The following is a 25,276-nucleotide window of genomic DNA, read 5'->3' as shown; positions in this document are numbered from 1 at the left end:
GAAAACTCTTTGAATGAGAAGGTGTGTCCAAACTTTTGGTCTGTACTGTACCTGTTAGGGGTTAAAAAAATCGCATCTACAGCCTGTCAGCGAACGATCGCCGCTGGCAGGCTGTAGATACACTCTCTTACCTTCCGATCCTGTGAACGCGCGCGCCTGTATGCGCACGTTCACAGGAAGTCTCGCGTCTCGCGATATGACGCGTAGATGCGTGACTGTGCCTGGGACAGCCACCTCCGGACAGCGATCCTGCGTTAGGCGGTCCGGAGAAGGTTAAACTGATACCAACGACCCCACCCAGTGCACCTGATGGGAGGCGGATACAGCTCACTCCAAAACAAAAACAAAAGGCTACACACGTGCTGCTAACCTGGCAGACCTCCGCACATAACCTGAGCAGGGCATGACAACTGCAGATACACTCCTGTTTTTTATTTTTTTGTAATAGCAATACTGCAATACTGATGGATTACTGACCAAATGTGACTGAGTGAAGGCGGATGCTCAGCCAATAGGATACGTTTTGTCAGGGTTATTGTTCGGACGGATCAGAGGAAGGGCAAAATAATCAGTGACGTCAACACAAACTTACTGCTGACACCCTCTCCACTCTGTCGGGGGGCTCTACTTGTATAAGCGTTTAATAGAACAGGTTCTGTAGACATCTATGTGGAATCAGCTGATGACAGTGTAAAATAAGTGCGCTCTTCTTGCTACTGTAGGTTATTGGGCCTCTGCATGGTTCTTTATATCTGATGCTAACATCGACCTGTAAGGCTGAGTTCACACTTGAGTTATTTGGTCAGTTCTGGCCCCGTAACTGCCCAAATAAGTGAGGTGTGCAGTGATTCCAAGAGCGACACCTGTCATCTGCATGTCATACGGACCCACAGTATTATTTCACTACCCCAGCAGACTCCCTATGCGTGTTACTGCAAGGCACAATGTTCTACACCACTATACAGGCCCTCTGCAGCCAGGAAATACCGTATTTTTCTACCCATAAGACGCGTTTTTCCCCCAAAAAAGTGGGGAAAAATACCCTTGCGTCTTATGGGGTGAATACTAATGAGCGCTTCCATTATGGATGCGCTCATTAGTACTGGAGGACTGGGAACCGGTGAAGGCTCTGTACTCACTGCTTCCTAGTCCTCGGCTGTCGGCTGTGAAGGCTGCTCACAGCGTGGGTGCACTCTGTGATCTCACCCTGTGCACAGCCTTCACAGCACAGCCGACAGCAGGATAAAGAAGATCGCGGGGGGTGAGGAGCGGCGGCGTCCAGGAGCAGGAGAGGTAAGTGTTTATTTTATTTTATAAAACATGAGGCAATATGGAGATGCTGGGGACTGATCTGGGGGCAATATGGTGATGCAGGGGGCAATATGGAGATGCTGGGGACTGATCAAGTGGCAATATGGAGATGCTAGGGCAATATGGAGATGCTGGACTAATATGGAGATACTGGGGACTGATCTGGTGGCAATATGGAGATACTGGGGGCAATATGGAGATGCTAGAGACTGATGCTGGGGCAATATGGTGATGCAGGGGGCAATTTGGAGATGCTGGGGACTGATGTTGGGGGCAATATGGTGATGCTGGGAGCAATATGGAGATGCTGGGGACTGATCTGGGGACAATATTGAGATGCTGGGGACTGATCTGGGGGCAATATGGAGATGCTGGAGACTGATCTGGGGCAATATGGAGCTGATGTGGGGCAATATGGGGCTGCTGGGGGCTAATCTGAGACAAAAAGGAGGCTGATGGGAGCTGATATGAGGCAATGGGGGCTAACATGAGAGGCAATGGGGGCTACAGTGGCTGATATTAGGCAATAGGGACTGATATGAGGCAATGGGGACTGCTGGGGGCTAATATGAGAGGCAATAGGGGCTGCTGAGGGCTGATATGACAAAGGGGGCTGATTAGAGGCATAGCGCTCTTATTGGGGGTCTGATCTAAGATCTTGTTTGGGTCTTATTAACATTGGGGTCTGATTGCTGGTCTGACCTGAGTTCTGATGAAACCTATTTTTTTCTTATTGTCCTTCTCTAAAACCTAGGTGCTTTTTATGGGCCGGTGAATCTTATAGGGCGCAAAATACAGTAGCTGTGTTTTAACGCGATTCGCCACAAATACATTTTGTATCAAAACAAATCTTTTCTGAAAATTTGTTGAACCGACCGAATCAAATCTTTGAGAAATTCGCTCATCTCTACTTGTAACCTTAGAAGACGACCATGGACAATGAATATGTTAATGTCCTGTACTGAAGCAGAGAGAAACACCAAGAGGAACGCCATGGAATATGTCAATGTAGCTTATGACCTCAGAAGCAGACCGGAAGATTTGTTAATATAGAAGATCAACAAGACTAACAGATCAAACAAGCCCTATTAGATGTAATAGATAATATTTTTTGCAAACAAAAAAGGATTTATGTCATTCAACGTATGGATTATGGCAAATTATGAACATAATTATATGGATTTAATTGTATATACTAATAGATTCAGGGTAACAATAGGCAGAGTTCCCAGAGTCAGACTAATCTCTAAACAGCACCAGAGTGCTCCCATAAGCTTTCCTAGAGTGCCTTGATAAATAGGGTCACATTCGTCTAGAAGTAGAACCAGAGAGCTCTCATAAACATCGCCAGAATCACTGCCAGACTGCTTAGACAGTTTCAGAGTACCCCATAAAAGGTAGGTGTCTATTAATAGTGCTTTCAGATGGTTCCAAGGTGCCAGAATTAAGCCAGAGTGCCCAGACAAAGTGAACATTCATAATAAAAGTGCCCTACATGAAAGTACGAGAGTACAGAAGCATCCATATTTACTTTAGTTGCAATTTTACACAAAGAAAAAAAAATATTAAAACAATCCAGTATTGTAACATGCTAGCAAAATGTCACGGATGGTGTTGCAGAAAACTGGAAGCTATAAATAAACATCCAATGATGGGTATGGGAAAGCCAGCACTTGCTGGTCTCAGGGTGCATTTATGTCCTACCTTCTTTGCTGAGGACAGTGAATATTGTAAGGACTTTGAATGTATTATCAACAAATGTTCATATGACCTGATTCTATTTACAATTAATCGCATCCAAAAAGTGATTGGTGACATTAAAGAGCAAGTGGTAGCCACGGAGCAACAATTACGGGATTCATTGACTTCTGATGAGTTCCAGAAACTGAAGGAAATTGTGGATACCCACATTGCAACTTACAAGAGAGAAACAGGGGATAGAAAACGATCTAAGTTCCTACGAGACTGCGAGGACTATCACCTGAACAAAGTCTACAGATGGCAAGACACGTCACTTCGTCTGCGACCAGGATTTAGAAAATCCGCGAGATCGGGATCTTTCACGTCAAACTCCGGCAACGAATCAACTGGTGCACGAGAGGCGCGCCTTTTTCAGAGAGGCAGACGGCGTCCACGCGGCGGAGGAGGCAGAGGCGAGCAGGCCGTAAACATCGTCGGCATCGCACCGGAGACGGGACTGAACCAAGTGCAGACTCGGTCACAGGTAAGAGTCAATCTCTGATTATAAACCTATCGTCCCGGTGCCTCAGCAGCCAGCAGGTTGAAGCACTGCAGAAAGGTCTGTCGTTTAGCCCCTCACCCAGATTTGATAGTTTCCAAATGGACTTAGACATACAACAATTTCTGCGCAAGGTGAGGCTAAAAGCACACTTTGCCCAACCAGCCACGTCTGTCCAACATATTGATACTGAATCAGTTAAGACATGCCTGTGCCTGAAAGATCTGGGACTCAGTAATAAGTCCTTTCGGCAAGATATATAATAATCCGGTATTATATATCTTGTCGAAAGTGCATAAGACCCTTGTAGACCCCCCAGGACGCACTATTGTGTCCTCAGTGGATTCTATCTTCAGCCCATTGGCTATGGTATTGGAAAATGCCCTGACGCCACTTGTTAAGAACACAAAGTCCTTTTTATTAGATACACCCCACTTTCTAAGAATGATTTATGATTTGGGTCATGTTCTTGGAGATGGCCTCCTTGTGACCATCGACGTTGTTAGTCTTTACACTTCGATTGGCCACAGGGAGGAGATTCAGGCAGTTTCTATAATTCTAGAAACTAGTGAATATACATTATCTACACGTGATTTTCTAATGCATCTGTTGGATATTGTCCTAATGGAGAATTATTTTCTATTTGGGGATAATTATTATCTTCAGAAGCGTGGGACCGCGATAGGGTCAAACGTGGCCCCGCCCTATACAAATATATTCATGGCTGCATTTTAAGAAGCATATGTCTACACTAATGCACTAATGAGTTATATAGTGACAATATCTTAACCTGGAAAATATTTTTTGATGATATTTTTTGCATATGGGCGGGGCCACGTGAGACCCTGTTGGCGTTTATGGATGATTTAAATGTAGCATGTGAGGGTCTACGGTTTACCGTGTCATGCGATAGAAATAAAGTTAGCTTTTTGGATACACTGGTCATAAAAAACTAAGAGGGTCAATTATCCACTGACCTTTACAGGAAGGAGACAGACAGAAATTGTATCTTACACTATTCAAGTGCACACCCCCCATCTTTAAAAAGATCCATACCAAAATCACAATATCAGCGGGTGAAACGGATTGTTTCGGATCCACTTATACAGAATCAAAGGCTGGGGGAAATGACCACTAGATTTAAAGAACGAGGATACCCTTTAGATGTATTATCTAACAGTGGTGCTGACCAATCGATTGTGAGAGTAACCCCCAAGAAAAGGGATGATGCTAGGATAGCATTTATACATAAATTTCATCCATTTAATACACAAATCGATAACATTGTTAGGAAACATTGGCATTTCTTGGGTAAGGCCTATCCACAGGTCCTGGAATTCAAAAGTCCACCCCTTATCTGCAATAGGAAGATCCCTAGTTATAGGGACATATTAGTTAAAGCAGATATAGGTGGTACCAAACACCGGTTGCGCCAAAGTGTATTATCAACACCACATAGAGGTACGTTCCCCTGCCTGCATTGTCTCTAGTGTTCACATATCATAAAGGGCCCTACATTTTACCATCCACATACTGGACGTCCATTTGAAGTAAAAGGATTTTTTACATGTGAGTCTTCAAACGTCATTTATCTCATTAAATGCCCTTGTGGTTTGTTGTACATTGGTGAGACAATGCAGGCAATGAGGGACAGAATTAACAAACATAAATCTACTATCAGAACTAAAAACCTGTTATTACCCTTACCAAGCCATTTTTAAAAATCTAGACATTCTATTGCCCAGCTGAAATTTCAGATTCTAGAACAGGTCAATAGAACACGGAGGGGGGGGGGGTGACATTAAGGAAATTCTGTTACGGAGGGAAGCTTTTTGGATCCACACGTTGGACACATTACACCCTAGAGGCCTCAATAGGGAATATGAGGTCATGCATTTGTAATGAAAATAATTCTGTTATGAGTTTACAATATATTTATCATTTATTTTTCAGATGTCGAATATATGAACATTGTACAAGATTGTCTACAACATGTAAGATAGAATATCTATCCAGGTGTCTTTTGTCTTTTGGTTTGTTCATTATTGTATTGATTACACCTGTCTTTTTGCGGCCATTCCCCTTATGGAATGGACCCCTTGTTCCTGTGGGTGGTGCCTGTAGTATATAAGGCTTGTTAGAATCACTTTTGGATATACCTGTTGATGAAGGCACATTGCCGAAACGCGTCCTGGTCATAGGACTATTTTCGTTTATATGGAATAAAAGACACCTGATTTGCATCAAGACACGACTGCTGGGATTCTTTTCCTATATAAATAAACATCCGACTGACTTGATCCCAAACTAAGGAACATATGGGTGAGCCCTATAAAACCCCTAGAGCTCTCCCTGACTGCTATGCCCATGCAAAGATCTTTATGATAGATAATTGCATGCCCTCATACCTAGACTGTGTGACACCTGAAAACCCTATAATAGTGAGGGGACACGACCACCGGCTCCCTGCACTTAATACGGAGTGAGGGTCACCTAGATTCAAGCCAGCACGGAAACACAAATAAAGGAAAATACTTATCTGAGAAACCAGCAGTTGCAGCCTCTAGCAGTGAACACAATCCAGGAAGTAGTATAAACCGCAAAATGAGGCATTATGGGAGGGAATAAAAAGGGAGGCAATCAGGGTAAATAGATGACAGCTGGAGAAGGAAAAGAGATGACAAAGTGAAACCAAAACAAAGAACATCATGCAAGAGGTACAGAAGAACGTCTGGCATAGCTTCTCAGAGAGCTGGCGGTGACAGTACCCCTCCCTCTACGAGTGGACTCCGGACACTCAGAGCCCACCTTTTCAGGATGGGACCTATGGAAAGCCCTGATAAGACGAGTGGCCTTAATGTCCGCCACTGGGACCCACATCCTCTCCTCAGGACCATAACCCTCCCAATGAACGAGGTACTGGAGAGAACCGCGGATAATGCGAGAATCCACAATCTTAGAGACCTGAAATTCAAGATTACCACCAACAACAATTGGAGGAGGAGGCAAAGAGGAGGGTACAGTGGGTTGGACATAAGGTTTTAATAGGGACCTGTGAAAAACATTATGGATCTTCCAAGTCTGAGGAAGATCAAGACGGAAGGCATTAGGATTGATGACGGACAAGATCTTGTAAGGCCCAATAAACTTAGGACCCAACTTCCAGGATGGAACCTTCAGTTTGATATTCTTTGTAGACAACCACACCAGATCACCCACATTCAGGTCCGGACCAGGCACACGTCTCTTATCCGCCACACACTTATATCTCTGCGGACTGTTTACCCTGGCATAAAAGTTGCAGTTTAGATTCAGCCAGAGCAATACGATTCGGGTCATCATATATCTGCCCCAGGCTACAAAAAATTCATCCACCGATCGGAGGGGCCGTGCCCCAACCGGCAGCGAAAAGGCCCAAGACTGAGCGTTATCCCTGAGCAGCGAGATGAGGCACATATCAATATACTAGTGCATTTCAATAAATTAGAATATCATGAAAATGTTTATTTATTTCAGTAATTCAATTTAAAAAGTGAAAGTCATATATTCTATAGATTCATTATATATAGAGTGATCTATTTCAAGCTTTAATGTAGATGATTATGTCTTACAGCTAATGAAAACCCAAAAGTCAGGATCTCAGAAAATTAGAATATTTTTAAGACCAATTAAAAATTATTTTAATGCCGAACTGTTGACCTACTGAAGAGTATATACTGTATATGCACTCAGTACTTGGCCGGTGCTCCTATTAATGCATCAATGGCCATCAGTCTTTGGCACTCCTGAGGTGTTATGGAAGCCCAGGTTGCTCTGCATTGTTGGATCTGGTGTCTCATCTTCCTCTTGATAATTCCTCATAGATTCTCTATGTGGTTTAGGTCAGGCGAGTTTGCTGGCCATTCCACAGTGATACCATGGTTATTAAACCTTTTGGCAGTGTGGGAAGGTGCCAAGTCCTGCTGAAAAATGAAATCAGTATCTCCATAAAGCTTGACAGTAGAGGGAAGCATGAAGTGCTCTGAAATGCCCTGCTCGATGGCTGTGATGGCTTTGGACTTTATATAACACAGTGTACAAACACCAGAAGATGGCATGGCTGCCAAACCATCTCTGACTGTGAAAAATTCACACTAGACGTCCAGCAACTTGGATTGTGTGCCTCTCCACTCTTCCTTTAGACTCTGGGACCTTGATTTCCAAATGAAATGCAACATTTAATTTCATCTGAAAACAGAACTTTGGACCACTGAGTAACAGTCCAGTACTTTTTCCCCTTAGCACACATGTCTGTGTGTAGTCACTCTTGAACCACTGACTCGAGCCACAGTCCACTCCTTGTGAATCTAACGTGTGTTTTCCTTCCACTCAACTTCACATTTATAAGCTTGGATACATCACTCTGTGAACAGCCAGCTTCTTTAGCAATTACTTTTTGCGGCTTACTGTCCTTTTGGAGGGTGTTAATGACTGTCTTCTGGACAACTGTCCAGTCAACAGTTTTCACCATGATTGTGTATTCTATTAAACCAGATTGAGGTACCATTTAAAGGCTTAGAAAATCTTTGCAGGTGTTTTGTTTTGGTTAGCTAATTAGAGTGTGACACCATGAGTCTACAAGACTGAACTTGTTCACAATATTCCAAATTTCTGAGTTACAGACATTTGGGTTTTCCTCAGCTGTAAGCCATAATTGACAATTAGTGTTGATCACGAATATTCAAATTTTTATCGCGAATATAGGTACTTCAAAAATTCTTTTTTTTTTTTTAAATCAGTACACATGATCCCTTCCTGCTTCTAGCTTGTGGGCCAATGAGAAGGCTGCAGTATATTTGACTTTAGGAGTAGTGTTGTTTGCGAATTTTCGTAATGCGAATATTTATTCCAAATTTTTCAACTATTAGACAAAGAAGATTATAGCACTATATTAGCTAAATTGCTCTATATTCGTTTTTTTTTATATTCGCTATATTGCTATAACTTAGTTTTTTTCAAATATTCGTAATATTCTAAAACAAGAATATATAGCAATATAGCGAATATTCGAAAAAAAATGAATATAGAGCAATTTAGCTAATATAGTGCTATAATCTTCTTTGTCTAATAGTTGTAGCACTAAATTAGCTAAATTGCTCTATATTCGTCTTTTTTTGAATATTCGCTATATTGCTATATATTCTTGTTTTAGAATATTACGAATATTCGAAAAAACAAAGTTATAGCAATATAGCGAATATTCGGAAAAAAAGAATATATAGCAATTTAGCTAATATAGTGCTATAATCTTCTTTGTCTAATAGTTGTAAGTTGAAAAATTTGCAATAAAAATTTGCATTACGAAAATTCGCATATTACACAATTATTACCTTGCAGATTTTTTGAGTAAAAAAATCGTAGAATATAATGATAATTCGAATTTGCGAATATTCGACGAATATTCTACAAAATATTTGCGAAATATCGCGAACTCGAATATGACCCCTGCCGCTCATCACTATTAACAATATTAAAATAAATAAATCCTTGAAATAGATCACTCTCTGTATAATGAATCTATAGAATACATGACTCTTTTTGAATTAATGAAAGTTTTCAATGTTATTCTAATTTATTGAGATGCACTAGTATACTATACAATAAATTCTTCTAGAGAGAGTAGAATAATTCCTTTAGTAAATGTTGTGGCACAAAAATTAAACTTTCTAGCTTTTCTTTTAAAGTATGAGTGTCTAAAAAGTTATTAAACAGTAATACTGTTTATTTAATATTATTTATTTAAAGAAAACAGTAATATTGATTAGTTTCTTTTTAGTCACAGAAAGTACTAACCTTATAACAGTGCAGGACTATAGTGTAGTGGTAAACTTGCTGCCTGCCATTTAGCAGATCTGGGATTTACTTCCCACTAGAGACCTGTGAAGTCATTTATTTAGTAAACATCTGTTTAACAGAAGCTTCATTAGTATTTACTGCATTGAAGTGAATATTAATGAGGATGTCGGGCCCCTAACTGCAGCATTGCCTTAATAGTAGCAGTGGTAGCTATGCTGCAAAGCAAAGGGACATGGCTTGCATGGAAAACTAATGCAGAAGTGGTTTTTCAGGTGTGTACTCCACTTCAGCTCGTGCTTTGCATTTAGATGCCTGGTCATGCATGTGGTACTCAGGTTTAGAACATTTATGCCTCCCTTCATGCTCTGACTGAACAGCGTGCAAACCACCTGCATCTTGTCATCAGCACATTGCCTGAAGAACTGCCATGCCAGGGAACTCCTTGGATCTAGCTTTGGTGTGCTCAGTCCCTGGGCGCTTTGGGCAGTTGCAGGCGTACTGACTGGGAGCCGGCTGCTCTGCTTTCGCACCCTGCTCCCAGCAACACCAGCAGCACCACGACCGGGGCCACATCCCTTATTTGATGCTCTTATTCTTTTCAGTTATCCACATAATTAACAAACAGATCAACTATTGTATGTTTGTGTCACAGATGCAATGCAGGTGTATCTGACACCAAAAATGGGTTTATGTCACCAAGAGAATTAACAGATTGAGTATTATATTTTTGTGTCAGGGGTGCAAAGATGGTGCATTTCACCCACCAAAAAAATCGCTATAGGTCACCCACAGAATTAACAGCCAGACAGATTAAATGCATGTATACAAGCTGGGTCACATGATGCTCAGGCCAATCACAGCCAAGTCATTACAAGACATGCCTGTGATGGCTTCTAAGTGCCCACAGTTTAAAAGCTTGTTCATTGGCTGCACTGCAGCCTTTTAACAAACTTTATTTAATACCCGAACACCAAACTCAAACCCAAACTTTTGCAGCAAAGTTCGGGTCCGGGTACCCAAACTCGCAAAGTTCGGTATGGATCCTAACTTTGCCGTTCGGGGTCGCTTACGCATAGTCTGTAGTTTACACCTGTATATGTTTGTCTTACATACTTGCACTTTATATACATGTACCATATAAATTATATAGCACCTACACATAATATAACAGTACTTTATATATTGCCACTGTATATACTTGAATAATATTTACCTTCATTTTATATAACTGTACCATATACACTTCAACTTTATTTACCTGACTTTTATGATCGCGACAACTGCACCAATAATAAAGAGTATCAGGAAAGCGAGAATTCCTCCACCAATCAGGGCAAGCTCAGTCCAGTCCACTGTAATAGAAAAGGTGAGGTCCATTATTACAGTGGATAGCAATTTCTACCACACATTTTTGAAAAGGAATGTCATATAAATAATGCTCACAATCTTAAAAGATGTAATAAATCAGCAAAATTCAGAAACAAACATATCAGAAGTAGTGATGGACAAACATTGGCCGGGACGATTCGCAAACGCAAACGCTTGTTCGCGATCAAATCTTTGCAAACTGCACGTTTGCTGCAGGCACTATTAACTTTAACAGTAGGCAAACCTGGGAAACCTTCAGGTCATATTTGCAGCCACCAAATACAAACTAGAAGTGCACAAATAGTCTCACAACATGGATAGTGACATACCAGAGGGGAATCATTGGCAAAAATTCCCACAAAAAATATGTATTTTAATCAGGGGTAATTTTTATGCGTCTTAAAGGGAAATTCTCAAAAATGTGCCCTGCTGGAGCCTAGAAAATCTCCGTTCAATGCGAAAATCACTCAGTAAAATTTCATATAATGTACATGCGCAAAAAAGGGCGTGGCCTAGTCTAGCAACTGGTTTGAACTACCCGAAGTTTGTAATTATACTAAAATGAGTGAGCCTTAATGAAAAATAATACATAACTATTATTTTTCTTTTGTTAAAATAAGTGAGACAAATAATAAAAAACTTCTATATGCACTGCTGTATGCATTTCTTTTGTCAGGGGAGGGGGGCTCCGTGACAAGTGACCCTATTTATCTGGTAGTTAGGTTGCGGTGGGGGTACCTTGGTAGGGTATAACTTGCTTGGAGTGCTCTATGATCTTAGCTTCAATTCGTCAGGTTTTTCTGTCCCTCACCATCTAGTATAGAGCGGTGATAAACTGACAGGCTGTAGTCGGAGCACGCAGCCTTAAAATAGTGACCCCCAGCCGCTGGAACCTCAGGCCAAGACTAGTATTCCCTCTCCTCCCTACTAACTACTAGTTAGCGAATATTAATCGTGAATATCGCAACTTCGCTAATTTGCGAATATTTCGAATATAGTGCTATATATTCGCTATATCGAATATTCGTCATTTTTTAACATCTGAAAACATAATTCCACCCTGCTTCTTTCTTGTGGGTCAATGAGTCATTGGCCTACAAGCAACTTAGGCAGGAAGGAATCATGTTTTCATATGGAAAAAAAAAATGACAAATATTCTAAAAAACAAATATATAGCAATATAGGGAATATATTCCTTATTTAGAATATTCAATTTTTTTTTCAATCTGTACAGTTGTTCACATACTCCTCCCGGACAAGTGTCCCCGTCACCATGGGAGCGCCTGTGGGTTAGAAAATACCATTGGATCTGAGTTTTCCCTGAGAGCGTGAAAACTCAGTTCCGATGGTATATTCTAACCCACAGGTGTTCCCATGGCGATGGGGACGCTTGTCGGGGAGGAGAATGCTAAAGTGGAATAACAGTACACATTGAAAAAAAATAGGCGAATATTCTAAATAACGAGTATATTCACTATATTGCTATAACTTAGTTTTTTTGAATATTCATCATATTCTAAGACAAGAATATATAGCAATATAGCGAATATTCGTAAAATCCACATACTGTATAGACTGCAATTTAGCTAATATAGTGCTATTATATTTTTTTAATAGTGTAAATTTTTTCCAAATCTGAAGTTCAGAAGAGGCAAAACAAATTAGACTACAAAAAAAGATTATAGAACTATATTCGCTAAATTGCAGTCTATATGTGGATTTTACGAATATTCGCTATATTGCTATAACTTAGTTTTTTAGAATATTCGTTATATTCTAAAACAAGAATATGTAGCAATATATAGTGAATATTCCTAAAATACACATATTAGCCAATAGCCATAGCCAATCAATAGGAAAGTGGTCTTAAACAGTTAAAAAAAAAAGAAAAAGAAAAATTGCAATACGCGAATAATTGGAATAATGCAGAATATTCGATTTCGACGAATATAAGATAAGACAAATATTCAATCGAATATTTGCGAAATATCGCAAAATCGAATATGGAACCTCCTAACCTCATCACTACTAACTACAAGCAACACCTGACGCGTTCCACCATGATTAGATGGCTCATCAGGGAGCGATTTGTGCTATGCAGAGCGTTTGTGCAGTGGCAGCACTTCTGTGTATGGTAAGGCAGTGGCAACTTTGTGTTTGAACTTGCCTCCTTTTTATTCTCAAAACCACGCCCCCTACTGCCGATACACCGATCCTTGGGGAGCAAGGGAGGTTCGGCATTGCAGACCACTGCTGCCTCAGCCCGCCCATCGCTCTCCCCGCCTTCTGGATGTGACGCACTTGAGGGTGGAATTAGTTACCATGGGGATCTGGAGACGTGTCCACTGCTGGGAACCTCGACGCTCGCTTCCTGTTTAACACAGCGATGACACATTGCTGGTAAAGTAACTAGCGATCTATACTGTGTTGCAGCTTGCAAGCTGCTGAGGAATCTAGGTTATATGTTTCTACAGTATTCTTAGATAGCTGAAGTATTATTGGTGGCATCACAATTCTTTGATTTACACTCACCTAAAGAATTATTAGGAACTCCATACTAATACGATGTTGGACCCCCTTTTGCCTTCAGAACTGCCTTAATTCTACGTGGCATTGATTCAACAAGGCGCTGATAGCATTCTTTAGAAATGTTGGCCCATATTGATAGGATAGCATCTTGCAGTTGATGGAGATTTGAGGGATGCACATCCAGGGCACGAAGCTCCCGTTCCACTCAATCCCAAAGATGCTCTATTGGGTTGAGATTTGGTGACTGTGGGCACCATTTTAGTACAGTGACCTCATTTTCATGTTCAAGAAACCAATTTGAAATGATTTGAGCTTTGTGACATGGTACATTATCCTGCTGGAAGTAGCCATCAGAGGATTGGTCCATGGTGGTCATGAAGGGATGGACATAGTCAGAAACAATGCTCAGGCAGCCCGTGGCATTTAAACGATGGCCAATTGGCACAAAGGGGCCTAAAGTGTGCCCAGAAAACATCCCCCACACCATTACACCACCACCACCAGCCTGCACAGTGGTAACAAGGCATGATGGATACATGTTCTCATTCTGTTTACGCCAAATTCGGACTCTACCATTTGAATGTCTCAACAGAAATCGAGACTCATCAGACCAGGCAACATTTTTCCAGTCTTCAACAGTCCAATTTTGGTGAGCTCGCGCAAATTGTAGCCTCTTTTTCCTATTTGTAGTGGAGATGAGTGGTACCCGGTGGGGTCTTCTGCTGTTGTAGCCAACCTTTCTTTCCCATTCTGACATTCAGTTTGGAGTTTAGGAGATTGTCTTGACCAGGACCACAACCCTACATGCATTGAAGCAACTGCCATGTGATTGGTTGACTAGATAATCACATTAATGAGAAATAGAACAGGTGTTCCTAATAATTCTTTAGGTGAGTGTATGCCTCATTCACCCCCGTTAAAAGTTTTTGTCAGGCTCAAGTATATTCAAAGACCCTTTTAGCCTATACCAGTTCGGGTATGTTTATTAACCATTTTTGCCTGGTTAGGAGTGGAGCAGAAGGGGGGGAGTGATCCATAACCATGTGTGCATTAAATCACGGACACAAAGCAGGTGTCTATTTACATAAGGCAGACATGAATTAGATCTAGACCCCTCAAAAACTCCTCAAGGAAACATAGAAAAAAAAGGGGCGGGGGGGGAATTAGGGAGGAGAGGACCATAAATATGTCTGTTATTAATATGATCTAAACAACCCCTCAATCCTTTTATTTCTGAAAGGAGGGGGAAGCCAACTTGTGCCAGAGACGTCTGTGATTAAGTATTGACACAATCAGTACAAATATCTTTTTGTTATAAGAGGCATGTCCTTGTCATCGATCATAGTCCATTATTTGAAGGTGATCACTATTTACGCTGTAGGAGAGGACTAGTTGGCATTATAGGTCTGTTCACACTAAACCTGGGAATAGGTAGTCCTTTTCTCCAGAATTACATGTTTACTGTCGCATTAATTCCAAGCTCTCTTTAGTAAAAACGGCTTGAATGATAAATATTCATTCAGTCCATTTGGCATTACAGATTTTAGCCTGAATATCCATTTTGCCTCGGCCCTCGGGATCTTATTATCCCCCTCCCCTGACAAAAGAAATGCGTACAGCACTGCATATAGAAGTTTTTTTATTATTTGTCTCACTTATTTTAACAAAAGAAAAATAAAAGTTATGTATTATTTTTCATTAAGGCTCACTCAGTTTAGTATACGCGTAGTTACAAATTGTTGAGACCACTGAGTAATTAGAGAAGGGGCCAGATACGACCACCTACCGTATCTCACACTGTTCTATAAACTACCCGAAGTTTGATGCGATTATAAAAGATGGTTGTAAGCAAATTTTGCGACAGTGAGGAAGAACTCCTGATCACTGTAAGTAATTCACATGCCTGTCAGACCAATAGCTTTATATGCAGATAGTGTTTTATAATATTCGCGATTGCGAAAATCGCCACTTATGATGCAAATATCTTTTTTGCCATACCTACAACTTCACTTTTTATCAGTTCTAAGTAGATATTACTGATTGGTACACTAAGTATTGTTGTAACATCACAGCACTATGTCTGTAGCATGTACAAATCGACAGCACAGAAATATCTCTCACATGCACCACTATTCATAGCTAATCCGTTCTGCTAGTTGTAGAGTTACTGTGCATCAGTATTGCAAGTAATTGCTACCGGCAGGTCTAATTTATCGCTGTGTACATAAGTGTGCAGTGCGGCAAAATTCATAGCTAATCTCTTCTGTGAGCTGTAGACTTACTGTACGTCAGTATTATAGGCCACTGTTACTGGCAAGTCTAATTTATCGCTGTGTATATAAATGTGCAGTTCACCAATATTCATAGCTAATCCGTTCTGTTAGTGTTGTGCCCTGGAGCAGGGGTACTTTGATGTCTTGACATTTGTGGACATATGCTCCTGTTTCCCCTATGCAAAGTCATCAACCCCTTACCTTATTTCACTTTAAAGGGTTAACGTGCATTGACTTATACTGTTTAATCATGTGTAACTGCAATATATCCTCATCTGCACTGTATTTGCACAACACTGTGGAAAGGGTTAATGAACACTAAGAGACTTTTGGGACTTTCTAGCTAATAATGAGAAGCCAGTAATTTTCCACAGTTACCATAGGGTTTAAAGAAGAGCATTTTTTTGGAGGGAAAAAGCCAGACTTGTTTACCACCAAAACCAGACAGAAAGACCTTTTAAATCGCTGGTTTAGCTCTGTTATTATCTATGAAGACCTGTTTGTGTCTGGAAAAACTTCTGTATTATTGAAACTCTAATGCAAGTCTATGGGAGACGGGAGTTGTAACACTGTATTTGTTTGTGCTGAGTTTCCCCACTCCACCTCTCCCACTAGAAGGTTCTAGTTCAGATAGAAAATGTATATAAGGAGAGCAGTCAGAGCCCCTAGTGTTCTGTAGTTAGGGAACAGTGCTTAGAAAAAGAGTCTCTGCCAGACTACTGGGTGACGAGAGAAAGACACTGAGATGGGGATACTCTGCCACAGACCCTGGATCACCAGACTTTGGCCAGGGTACCAGCCTTCTGAGAGAGGGACAGCTAGCTCAGGCCTTTCCTCAGCATCAAACCCTTCTTATGTCAGGGAGGAGACTGAAGAAGCCAGCCCTATGCCTCGCCTGTATTGTTTTGTGCCTGAATTCCTCCTGTAAATAAGCACCCTGGTTTACTGCAAACCCTGACTCTCTGGACTTATTTCCCATTGGGGCGTACCATGCCTTATCATCCCTTTCCGGAGAGTAGCAACACATGGTGACACCTCAAAGGTGTCCGGAGGACACAGCGTAGCATTAGGGCCATCCCAAACCAGGCCATTGAATTATCTGTGGTACCGTGTCAGTGTTACAGGCCACTGTTACCGGCATTTCTAATTTATAGCTGTGTAAATAGGTGTGCAGTGCACCAAGATTCATAAGTAACTCATTCTGTTATTGTAGCTGCAGACTTACTGTTATTCAGTACTACAGGTCACTGGCCTACAATTCATAGCTAATTGTAGTTGACTCTGCACATTTCAGAGAACTGATGGCTTGTGCCCACCCAAGGGGGAGAGTCACAAGCCGGCATTACTTTTTGCTAAAAAGCCCTACCAGCCTTGCACACGTAGATTGAGCAGAAGGTGGGCCAATACTTGGGACTCTTGGTGTCTAGTAGAGTTCACACCAGCGCTGACATATGAAGCTTTAACTATGGTCAAGGAGAATATATGTCATTCACAGCCCACTGGGTAAATGTCCTTCTGGCCCAGGCACACAAGCAACTTGGTCAGCTCATGGCAATGCTGCCTCAGCATTGTAAGTGTGGGATTTCTGCGTCAATGTCCTCTGCCTCCTCATTCTCCACCTTGCCCTCCCTCTCCCCTTTAGGCACAGTTCACAGTTGTCCTCCATCATATTACCTAAGCAAAGCTAGGCGTTGTCATGCAGTTCTGCACCTCGTCTGCTTGGCCGAACTGAGCCACACCGTTGAGGAGCTGCTCCACCTTATCAATAAATAAATCACTGGCTGTCTCCTCACAACTGGAGATAGGAACCATGGTTACTCATACCGGCAAGAACATTTTGTCTGAGCTGCAACAACGAGGGCTGACCCATATGTCCTGCATGGCACACGTCTTCAATCTCATTTTCACCCAGTTCTTCAAGTCATTTACTGGACTGCAAGAGCTGTTTAAAACTGTGCGTGCACTTCAGCCACAAATTGCCTGATATGCAACATTTTCACCCATTGGAACTCTATGTTCCATATGTTAGACCTCCAGCATGAGCAGAGAAACTCGGTCAACAATTTCTTAATGCAGCAGACTGACAGGTCTACTCCCCAGTTTAATTACCATCTCAGCTAGTGGCAGCTAATGCGTGACACGTGCTGTTTGTTCAGGATGTTTGAGGAGGCCACTTTATTTGTCAGTAGGCAGAACTACGGGATGAATGATGTCATTCCGCTCCTTCACGTCCTCGAGGGGATGCTGAGAAATATGATTGACGAGGGGAAAGAAGACGTGCAGAGGAGGAGGATGAGGACGAGGAGAACATAAATTACCAAAAATGTTATACAAATACTGTCATGTTTGCGTAGTGACACTGTCAGGATTCAGCAGAGGGATGACTACTGGCACAGGTCAAAAATAGGAGCATTTTTTAGACCTTCTGAAAGGGATGCAAAAAGTGACTACTATAGAGACATGCTGTGTAGTTTGTTGGTCGCTGCCTATGAGCGCCATCTGCCGTCCTCACGAAGTTCTGACCGTGGGGACCCTCTTCGCTCACACTCCACTGCCATGACTTCTGGAGGGGGGGCAGGAGCTTCAACAGTTCAATAAGAAGCAAGTTAAGTGTGGAGTCTCTAATGGCCAGTTTTCTTCAGCCACCACTCAGCAACGGCAGCAGTGGGGCATTGAGCTGAACCGTAACCAGCAGGTGGTGGCATACTTGGACTGCACCCTGTCACCCACGATACAAGATCCCCTGAACTACTGGGCATGCAAACTTGAAGTGTAACCTTAGCTGGCCAAATTTTCCATGGGCATGCATTCCTCTTCCTCATCTTCTGTTCCATTTTCAGTCATCCATAATGGAATGTGCAGGCAGGTAACAACAGTATACACTCAGTAATCTGCTTGTGTGCAAACTGAACTTCCACCTTGCCAAGTCGCTGGTGGTGCAGTCGCTGCTGCACCACAGAGTGAATTTCACTGTCTTTAGGCAACTGATTGATGGAAGCTACCTTGCCGTCGTTAATAAAAAAAAAAAAATTCCCTTCTACTCTGACGTGGTGAAGGGCAGAAAGGTAGGCAAAATTGTCTGCAGCTTCACCAAGCACACACCTATGTATGTACCGTATTAACACAAGCAGGCATCTGCCTCCAATAAGGGATACATTTTGGAGCATTTTTAATTTTATAAAGCATATCGAATCCAACTGCAGTGTGTTTTTAAACCCTTCATGATTTTCACATGGCATGTTAACATCATTATGTGGGTCAGTACAATTACAGTAATACAATATTTTTTCGTTTTTTGGGCATTTTAGTGCTTTAAAAATGCTTTAAAACGTACATTTTTTAATTTGCATTTCCATATTCAGACCCTCATAACTTTTTATATTTAAATCTATTGAGCTGTGTATGGGCTCATTGTATTTTTTTTCTTGATACCATGTTGGGATGTGTTTGACTTTTTTTTATCACTTTTTATTCAGTTCTTTGGGGGTGCAGCTACAGAAAAACAGCAATTTTATTTTTCTGTTATACTTTTCACTGTACAAAATAAATACTTAGTAATAATAGTTTTGGTATGTGGCTTGCTTATGATCTCTATTTTTTATTGTTTACATTTTTAAATAAGGAAAGATGGGTGATATATATTTTTTATGTATTTTTTTTTAAATTATATTTATTTATCATTTTCTTCTTCTCATTAAAACATGACATACATGGGAACTAACCATTACAAAAGTACATATATATGCCGTAATAAATTACAAAAAGAGTATCATAACAATACAAATATACACCATTATAGAAAGTCATGTCATAACAGTTTATCCCCTTCATTTTTAACAAGGATAAATTTCCCCCCCCCCCTCCCATCCCCAACCCCCCTTCACCTCCTCCCTCCCTTCCACCCTATTTGGTTGTCTTGGGAGTATCCCAATGGCCTTTTTCTTTCAGTAACCTCATTTCAGAATCTTGTAGTTCCCCCCTTTTTACTCCATATTTATTTATTTATTCATTGGCTTCACCTGCCTGGCTTTCTCATATCTTGTCACCCTTTCACATAGATTTTTCCAGTCTGCCACGCTTGGTGGGCTAGCCGCTCCCCATCCTCTAGCCAGAACAACACGTTCCAGCATCAGACCTTTTTCCCATTTTCCTTCGCTTTTTCTATCTGCTCCGATTCTTCCAGTATCTCCCAGGACTGCTATACTGATCTCAAAAGGGGCCGATTTCTTTGTCTCTCCCTCAAGGTGCTGGAAAACATGAGACCAGTACCCCTGTACCATCGGGCATGACCAGATCAAATGGGCAAAGTCGGCCCTCTCCTCTCCGCACTTCCAACATTTTGCTTCTCCTGTTTTATACATCTTGCTCATGACCCTTGGGGTAACATAGGTCCGGTGGAGGATAAAGAACTGCGTCAATCGGAAGCTACTGGAAATTGTACTCCTTTTAACATTTTTATATATATTTCTCCAGTCCAAAGTTAAGGGTGCCACCTCCTGTGCCCATTTCTTTTCACTATTAAATTTAATCACCCCTCCCAAACCCTTCTTTATCCTTTTATAAATCTGTGAAATTGAAACTTTACTCCCTATTTCCTGAAAACAAAAGTCAACAAATTCTGAGTGCTTTGTAATGAAGTATTCTTTATTCTTCGTTTTATCAAAAGCGTGTTTCAGTCTACTATATCTAAACCATGTGAGATAGTCTTCATCTATACTTAAACCCATTTCCTCTAGTGTCTTCAACCTTCCTTCCACTACTATCTGGGGCACAAATCTGATACCCTTTTTATCCCAAAACAAATAATCCTCAAACTTCAAAAATTCTTTTAAATTTATATTTCCCCAAATGGGTGAAACCTTTAGTGTATACTTTATTCCTAATAATTTTTTAATATTAACCCAAACTAAATGTACCATCTTACTAATTGGACAGTGCCTCCCCCTGATTTTTATCATTCCTGCTTCCAGTGTACTAATAATATTATATTGGAGAGCTCCCGACTCCCCTTCCAAAAAACGTCGCAGTCTATCATCCTCCATCATTAACCACTGGAGCTGGGCTGCGAAATAGTAACCCCTAAAACATGGGACGGATAAGCCTCCATCTTCCTCACCCAGCCATAGGTATTTTTGTTTCAGCCTGACCCTTTTCCTCCCCCAAATTAGATCATTTATTGCTCCTTCTAACGCATTAAAAAAGTGGTCCCCTATCCAAATTGGGCAGGAGGAAACAACATACAAAATCTGTGGCAGTAAAACCATCTTTATTATTGCTATTCGGTCCGTTTGTCGGATCAGCAGTTTTTGCCAAACCCTTGTTTTCTCCCTAACCCTTTTTAATAAAGGGTCAATATTAAGTTCTAAATATTCCTGTATCCTCGAGCTGACTTTTATTCCCAGATATTCGAACGATTCCGTAGGTTTTAAGACCTTAATGTTAATTTCCTCCGGCCCAATTTCATGACCAATTGGGAGCAGCACCGACTTTGCCCAGTTCACCTTAAAGCCAGAAACATGACCAAACTGGTTAACTACCTCCATCAGGTGCTGTACCATTGATATTCCTCCATCCACAAAAAACAGAACATCATCAGCATATAGGCATATCTTATCCAGTGCGCCATCTCCCCCAAATCCCCTTATTTTTCCGTCTGCTCGGATCTTACAGGCTAATGGCTCAACAAATATGGCAAACAATAATGGTGAGAGGGGACACCCCTGACGGGTTCCCCTCTGCAAGGGTATTGCCTCTGTTGTTACTCCGTTGACCCTAATCCTAACTTTTGAGTTATTATATAAAAGCTGTACCCAATTAATAAATTTTTCCCCCAGGCCAAACTCATGCATAATCTTCCAGAGGTATGCCCACTCCACCCTGTCAAACGCCTTTTCGGCGTCCAACGACAGGATGGAGTGGGCACCCTCCCCAACCATCTGCATATTCAACAGTGTCCGTCTAATATTCGTCTGCGCCTGACGTTCAGGCACAAACCCAGTCTGGTCTGGATGTATTAATTTTCCAATAATTTTTCTTAAACGATTTGCCAGCAACTTAGCGCATATTTTAAAGTCTGTGTTAAGGAGAGAGATGGGGCGATACGACTCCACCTTTATCCCATCCTTCCCCTTTTTGAGTATCAAACTTATTACCGCCTCGGAGAGAGAGGGCGGGAGTTCCCCACCATCCAATGATTCATTCAAAACCTGTACTAACACTGGAAGAATGGCCCCTCCATACCTTCTATATATCTCAAAGGGTAGGCCATCCAACCCAGGGCTAGTATTCCCCTGAATAGTTTTCAGTGTGTCTCGTAGTTCCTCAACTTCAATAGGGCTATTCAGCCAATCCCTTTCCTCCTCCGAGAGTCTGGGGATAGGGACTCCCTCCATAAAAATTCCAATTTCTTCAAGCCCCCCCCCCCCTCCGAGGAGTAGAGGCTCCCATAGTATTCCATAAACTCACGCTCTATCTCTCCTTGGCTGGACACCATCCCCCCATCTCTCCCCTCAACACCATCAATCCTATTACCACCCTTCTGATTCTGTATAAGTGTAGAGAGCAATTTTCCCGATTTCCCAGATTCTCTGAAGTATCGTTCCCCCGCAAAAAAAACCTTTTGTTGTGCCTTGTCATTCAGGTAATTCCTCAATGTACTTTTAGCCTGATCCAACTGACTTATAAATTCAGGGGTTTTCTTAATCATAAGTTCCCCTTCTATTTTTTTTATCCTATCTGTCAGGTTTCTCTCCTGTTCCGCAAATCCCCTTTTCAGGTTCTTAATTTTACTTATCAAGATACCTCGTAGAAATGCCTTAAAGGCATCCCAGACGTACCCTGAGCCTGCGGACCCTAAATTATGTTTCCAAAATTCATCTATATTCACTCCGATATCATCTTCCTCCTTGATTAAATTCAGCCAGTGAGGATTCAGCCGAAACTCACGAGTTATTGGTCTTAAATTTGTTTTGAACCGCAGACAAACAGGGGAATGGTCCGAGATACTATTCACTTCATACTTCATACTAGAAATTTTATGTACTAGTTCTGCACTTACCAGTGCCAAATCTATCCTGGACATTATTTTATTTCCCCGGCTAAAACAAGAGAACCCTGGCTTGTCATCATAAAGATATCTCCACACGTCTATTAAGGATAGTTCCTGCGATATTTTCCACAGCGCTGATTGTCGCCCTGTCATCTGTTTAACCTTTGGGATCACAGAGTATCTGTCTAAATCGTCATTCATAACGTTATTTAGATTTCCTATAATTACTATGGGGCATTTACCTCTTGAATCTGCATACTCCAATAATCCATGAATAACCGTTAGAGAGAATGGGGGAGGTATATACACAAAAGACAATATACATACAATGCCATTCCATTGACAATGAAGAAATACATATCTACCCCTATTATCTATTTTCGCGTCGATTGGGCGGTAATCTACTTTATAGTGAACGTATACACTAACTCCAGATGAGTACGTAGAGAAGCATGAATGGTATTGATACCGGGCCCACTTCTTCTTTAACTGGTTTATTTTATCCTTTATACTATGTGTCTCCATTAATCCTACAATCGCAGGGAGATGTTTAGCGACAGTATCAAAAACCATTACCCTTTTAACCCTATCTCCTAAGCCCCTTACATTCCATGTTATAATACTACTCATACTACTCATCTGGATTGGTCACTGATTTTTTTCCTCACCTTAGACCCTATTAGGTCTCCCAAGACAACCATTCCCACCCTTATCCCCCCCCCCCTCCTCCCTCCTCCCTCCTCCCTCCTCCCTCCTCCCTCCTCCCTCCTCCCTCCAACTGGTCGGTAGAAATCAAAAATTTCCCCCACCTCTTACACACGACCCCTTCCCGCCCCCCAACCCCCCCCCCCTCATGAATCCACCTGGCGCCTTTCATGTTCCTATTCCCTTAGCATCGAGCCACTCCGCCACCTCCTGCGGCGAACCGAAAAACCTAACCTGTTCACCATATATTATACGTAACTTAGTAGGATACAGCAGGGAATATTGTATCTGGGCGTCAGCTAGTCTCTTCTTCACTTCTTTAAACTCACGCCTTTTAGTCTGGGTGGCTCTTGAGTAATCAGGATAAATCGCTATATTATTTCCATTAAACTCAAATGTCTGCAACATTCTTTTCGTTCTCATTATTGTATCCCTGTCTTTAGCATTTTGTATTTTGACTAGTATAGCCCTCGGGGGAGCCCCTTTTATAGGGGTTCTCCCTGGTATTCTATGAGCTCTTTCCACTGAAAACAGGTTGGTTAGGCCCTTATCTTTAAAGCTATCCTGCAGCCACTGTTGTATAAACCCTGCTGTATCCTCACCTTCCGCTCCCTCAGGGAATCCGACCATTCTAATATTTGATCTCCTGGACAAATCTTCCATTATTGTAACTCTCTCTAAGAGAGACTTCTTTTCCTCTTCCATTCCTTCCACTTTTGTCTTTAAACCCTCTAAATCAGTTTTCATACTTCCAGATGCTATCTGTAACTCCTTCACCTTCTCCCTCACTTTATTCATATCTTCCTTTATGAAGGAAAGATCAACCTGTACCGAAGCAATCTTAGCTGTCAGATCCTCCAGGCTGTGGTTAGTTTTTTTCACTGCGCCCAGGATTTCCATCAGCCTATTGTCTACCTGGTTGATTCTCTCCTCCATCCCTTCTCCTTGTCCCCTCCCCATCCTCCCATATTCCTCCAAGGGGGCCACTTCACTACCATCCTTTTGTATTTCCTTGTTCCCACGCAGGGAACTCTTAGTTTTGGGGGGGGGATCTGAGATATTTCTCCAGACTAGTTGTGGTGGTACTGCCCTTCCCGCCCCCTGGCGAAGAGGAGCCAGCCGTGCCAGCAGATCGTCGATTTAGCCCCTTTGGCGGCATGAATTTTGACCCCCACAACCACCAAAAGCCAAAAAATAGACAAGCGGTAACAACGGTTACAGGGGGAGGAATAAAACGGAGGGGGGAGAAAGAGAAAAAAGGTAATAAGAATAGTCAATGCACAGCAGTTGGCTAATACTTTAGCTGTCAATTACTAGAGAGGTGGACAGTTACTTAATCTCTCCAAAGTGTAATCTACCAATATATACACTGAGTCCAGGTTTTATCCACAGAGGGGATACATAATTAATTCATGCCCAGCACAAAAAAAAACAACCCCCTTCCTCCAATCAAATGTGTGTCTCAAGTACATGCAGGAGCGTATATTCCATCCAAACCGACGACACCAGGGAGAATGGTTTGGGAGCGGAGACAGCTCCTCCCAGGTAAAGTCTCACTCTTGCGGGATCTCGGACCTCCTTTTTACCTTTAAGTTAACAGTTAACAGTGCGTCCCCTCTCTGACCGGATCGAATAGTCAGCGCGTCAGAACATCAACGCACCGGCTCACACCAGCTCGCACAAAATAAGGAGGTCCCTTAAAGTAGCAATGCATCCCCTCTCTAACCGGTCCATCCACGCGTAGTCAGTGCATCAGCGCATCAACCCAAGAAAAAGACACCGATACCTTCTTTCTTTTCATCCCCAGGGAGTCCTAGATCCAAGGTAAAGTAGGGTGAGAGGGGAGCTTGCCACTTCTTACATCCGACTCCGTCTTCTTCTCTGGTGGAGCACTGCTATACCTGGATCAGAGAAGGCGATCACACCCCCCTGCGACAGCGGCGGCTCCGGAGCGCACGGTCGGTCATC

At 41.9% G+C, this 25,276-nt stretch overlaps 1 protein-coding gene across 3 annotated transcripts in view; it reads right to left on the bottom strand.

Moving 5' to 3' along the window:
• The window catches only part of LOC122932373 (sialic acid-binding Ig-like lectin 5), a 93,240-nt gene that overhangs the window by 32,040 nt on the left and 35,924 nt on the right, over positions 1-25,276 (bottom strand). For all 3 annotated transcript variants that reach the window (XM_044286746.1, XM_044286754.1, XM_044286762.1), the window contains one exon: positions 10,644-10,737. In XM_044286746.1, coding sequence (XP_044142681.1) covers positions 10,644-10,737 — 94 coding nt within the window. The remainder of the gene's footprint in view (positions 1-10,643; positions 10,738-25,276) is intronic.

The sequence above is a fragment of the Bufo gargarizans genome, chromosome 1, assembly GCF_014858855.1.
Source record: "Bufo gargarizans isolate SCDJY-AF-19 chromosome 1, ASM1485885v1, whole genome shotgun sequence".
Lineage (NCBI taxonomy): Eukaryota > Metazoa > Chordata > Amphibia > Anura > Bufonidae > Bufo > Bufo gargarizans.
This window is presented reverse-complemented; position numbering and strand designations above follow the sequence as displayed.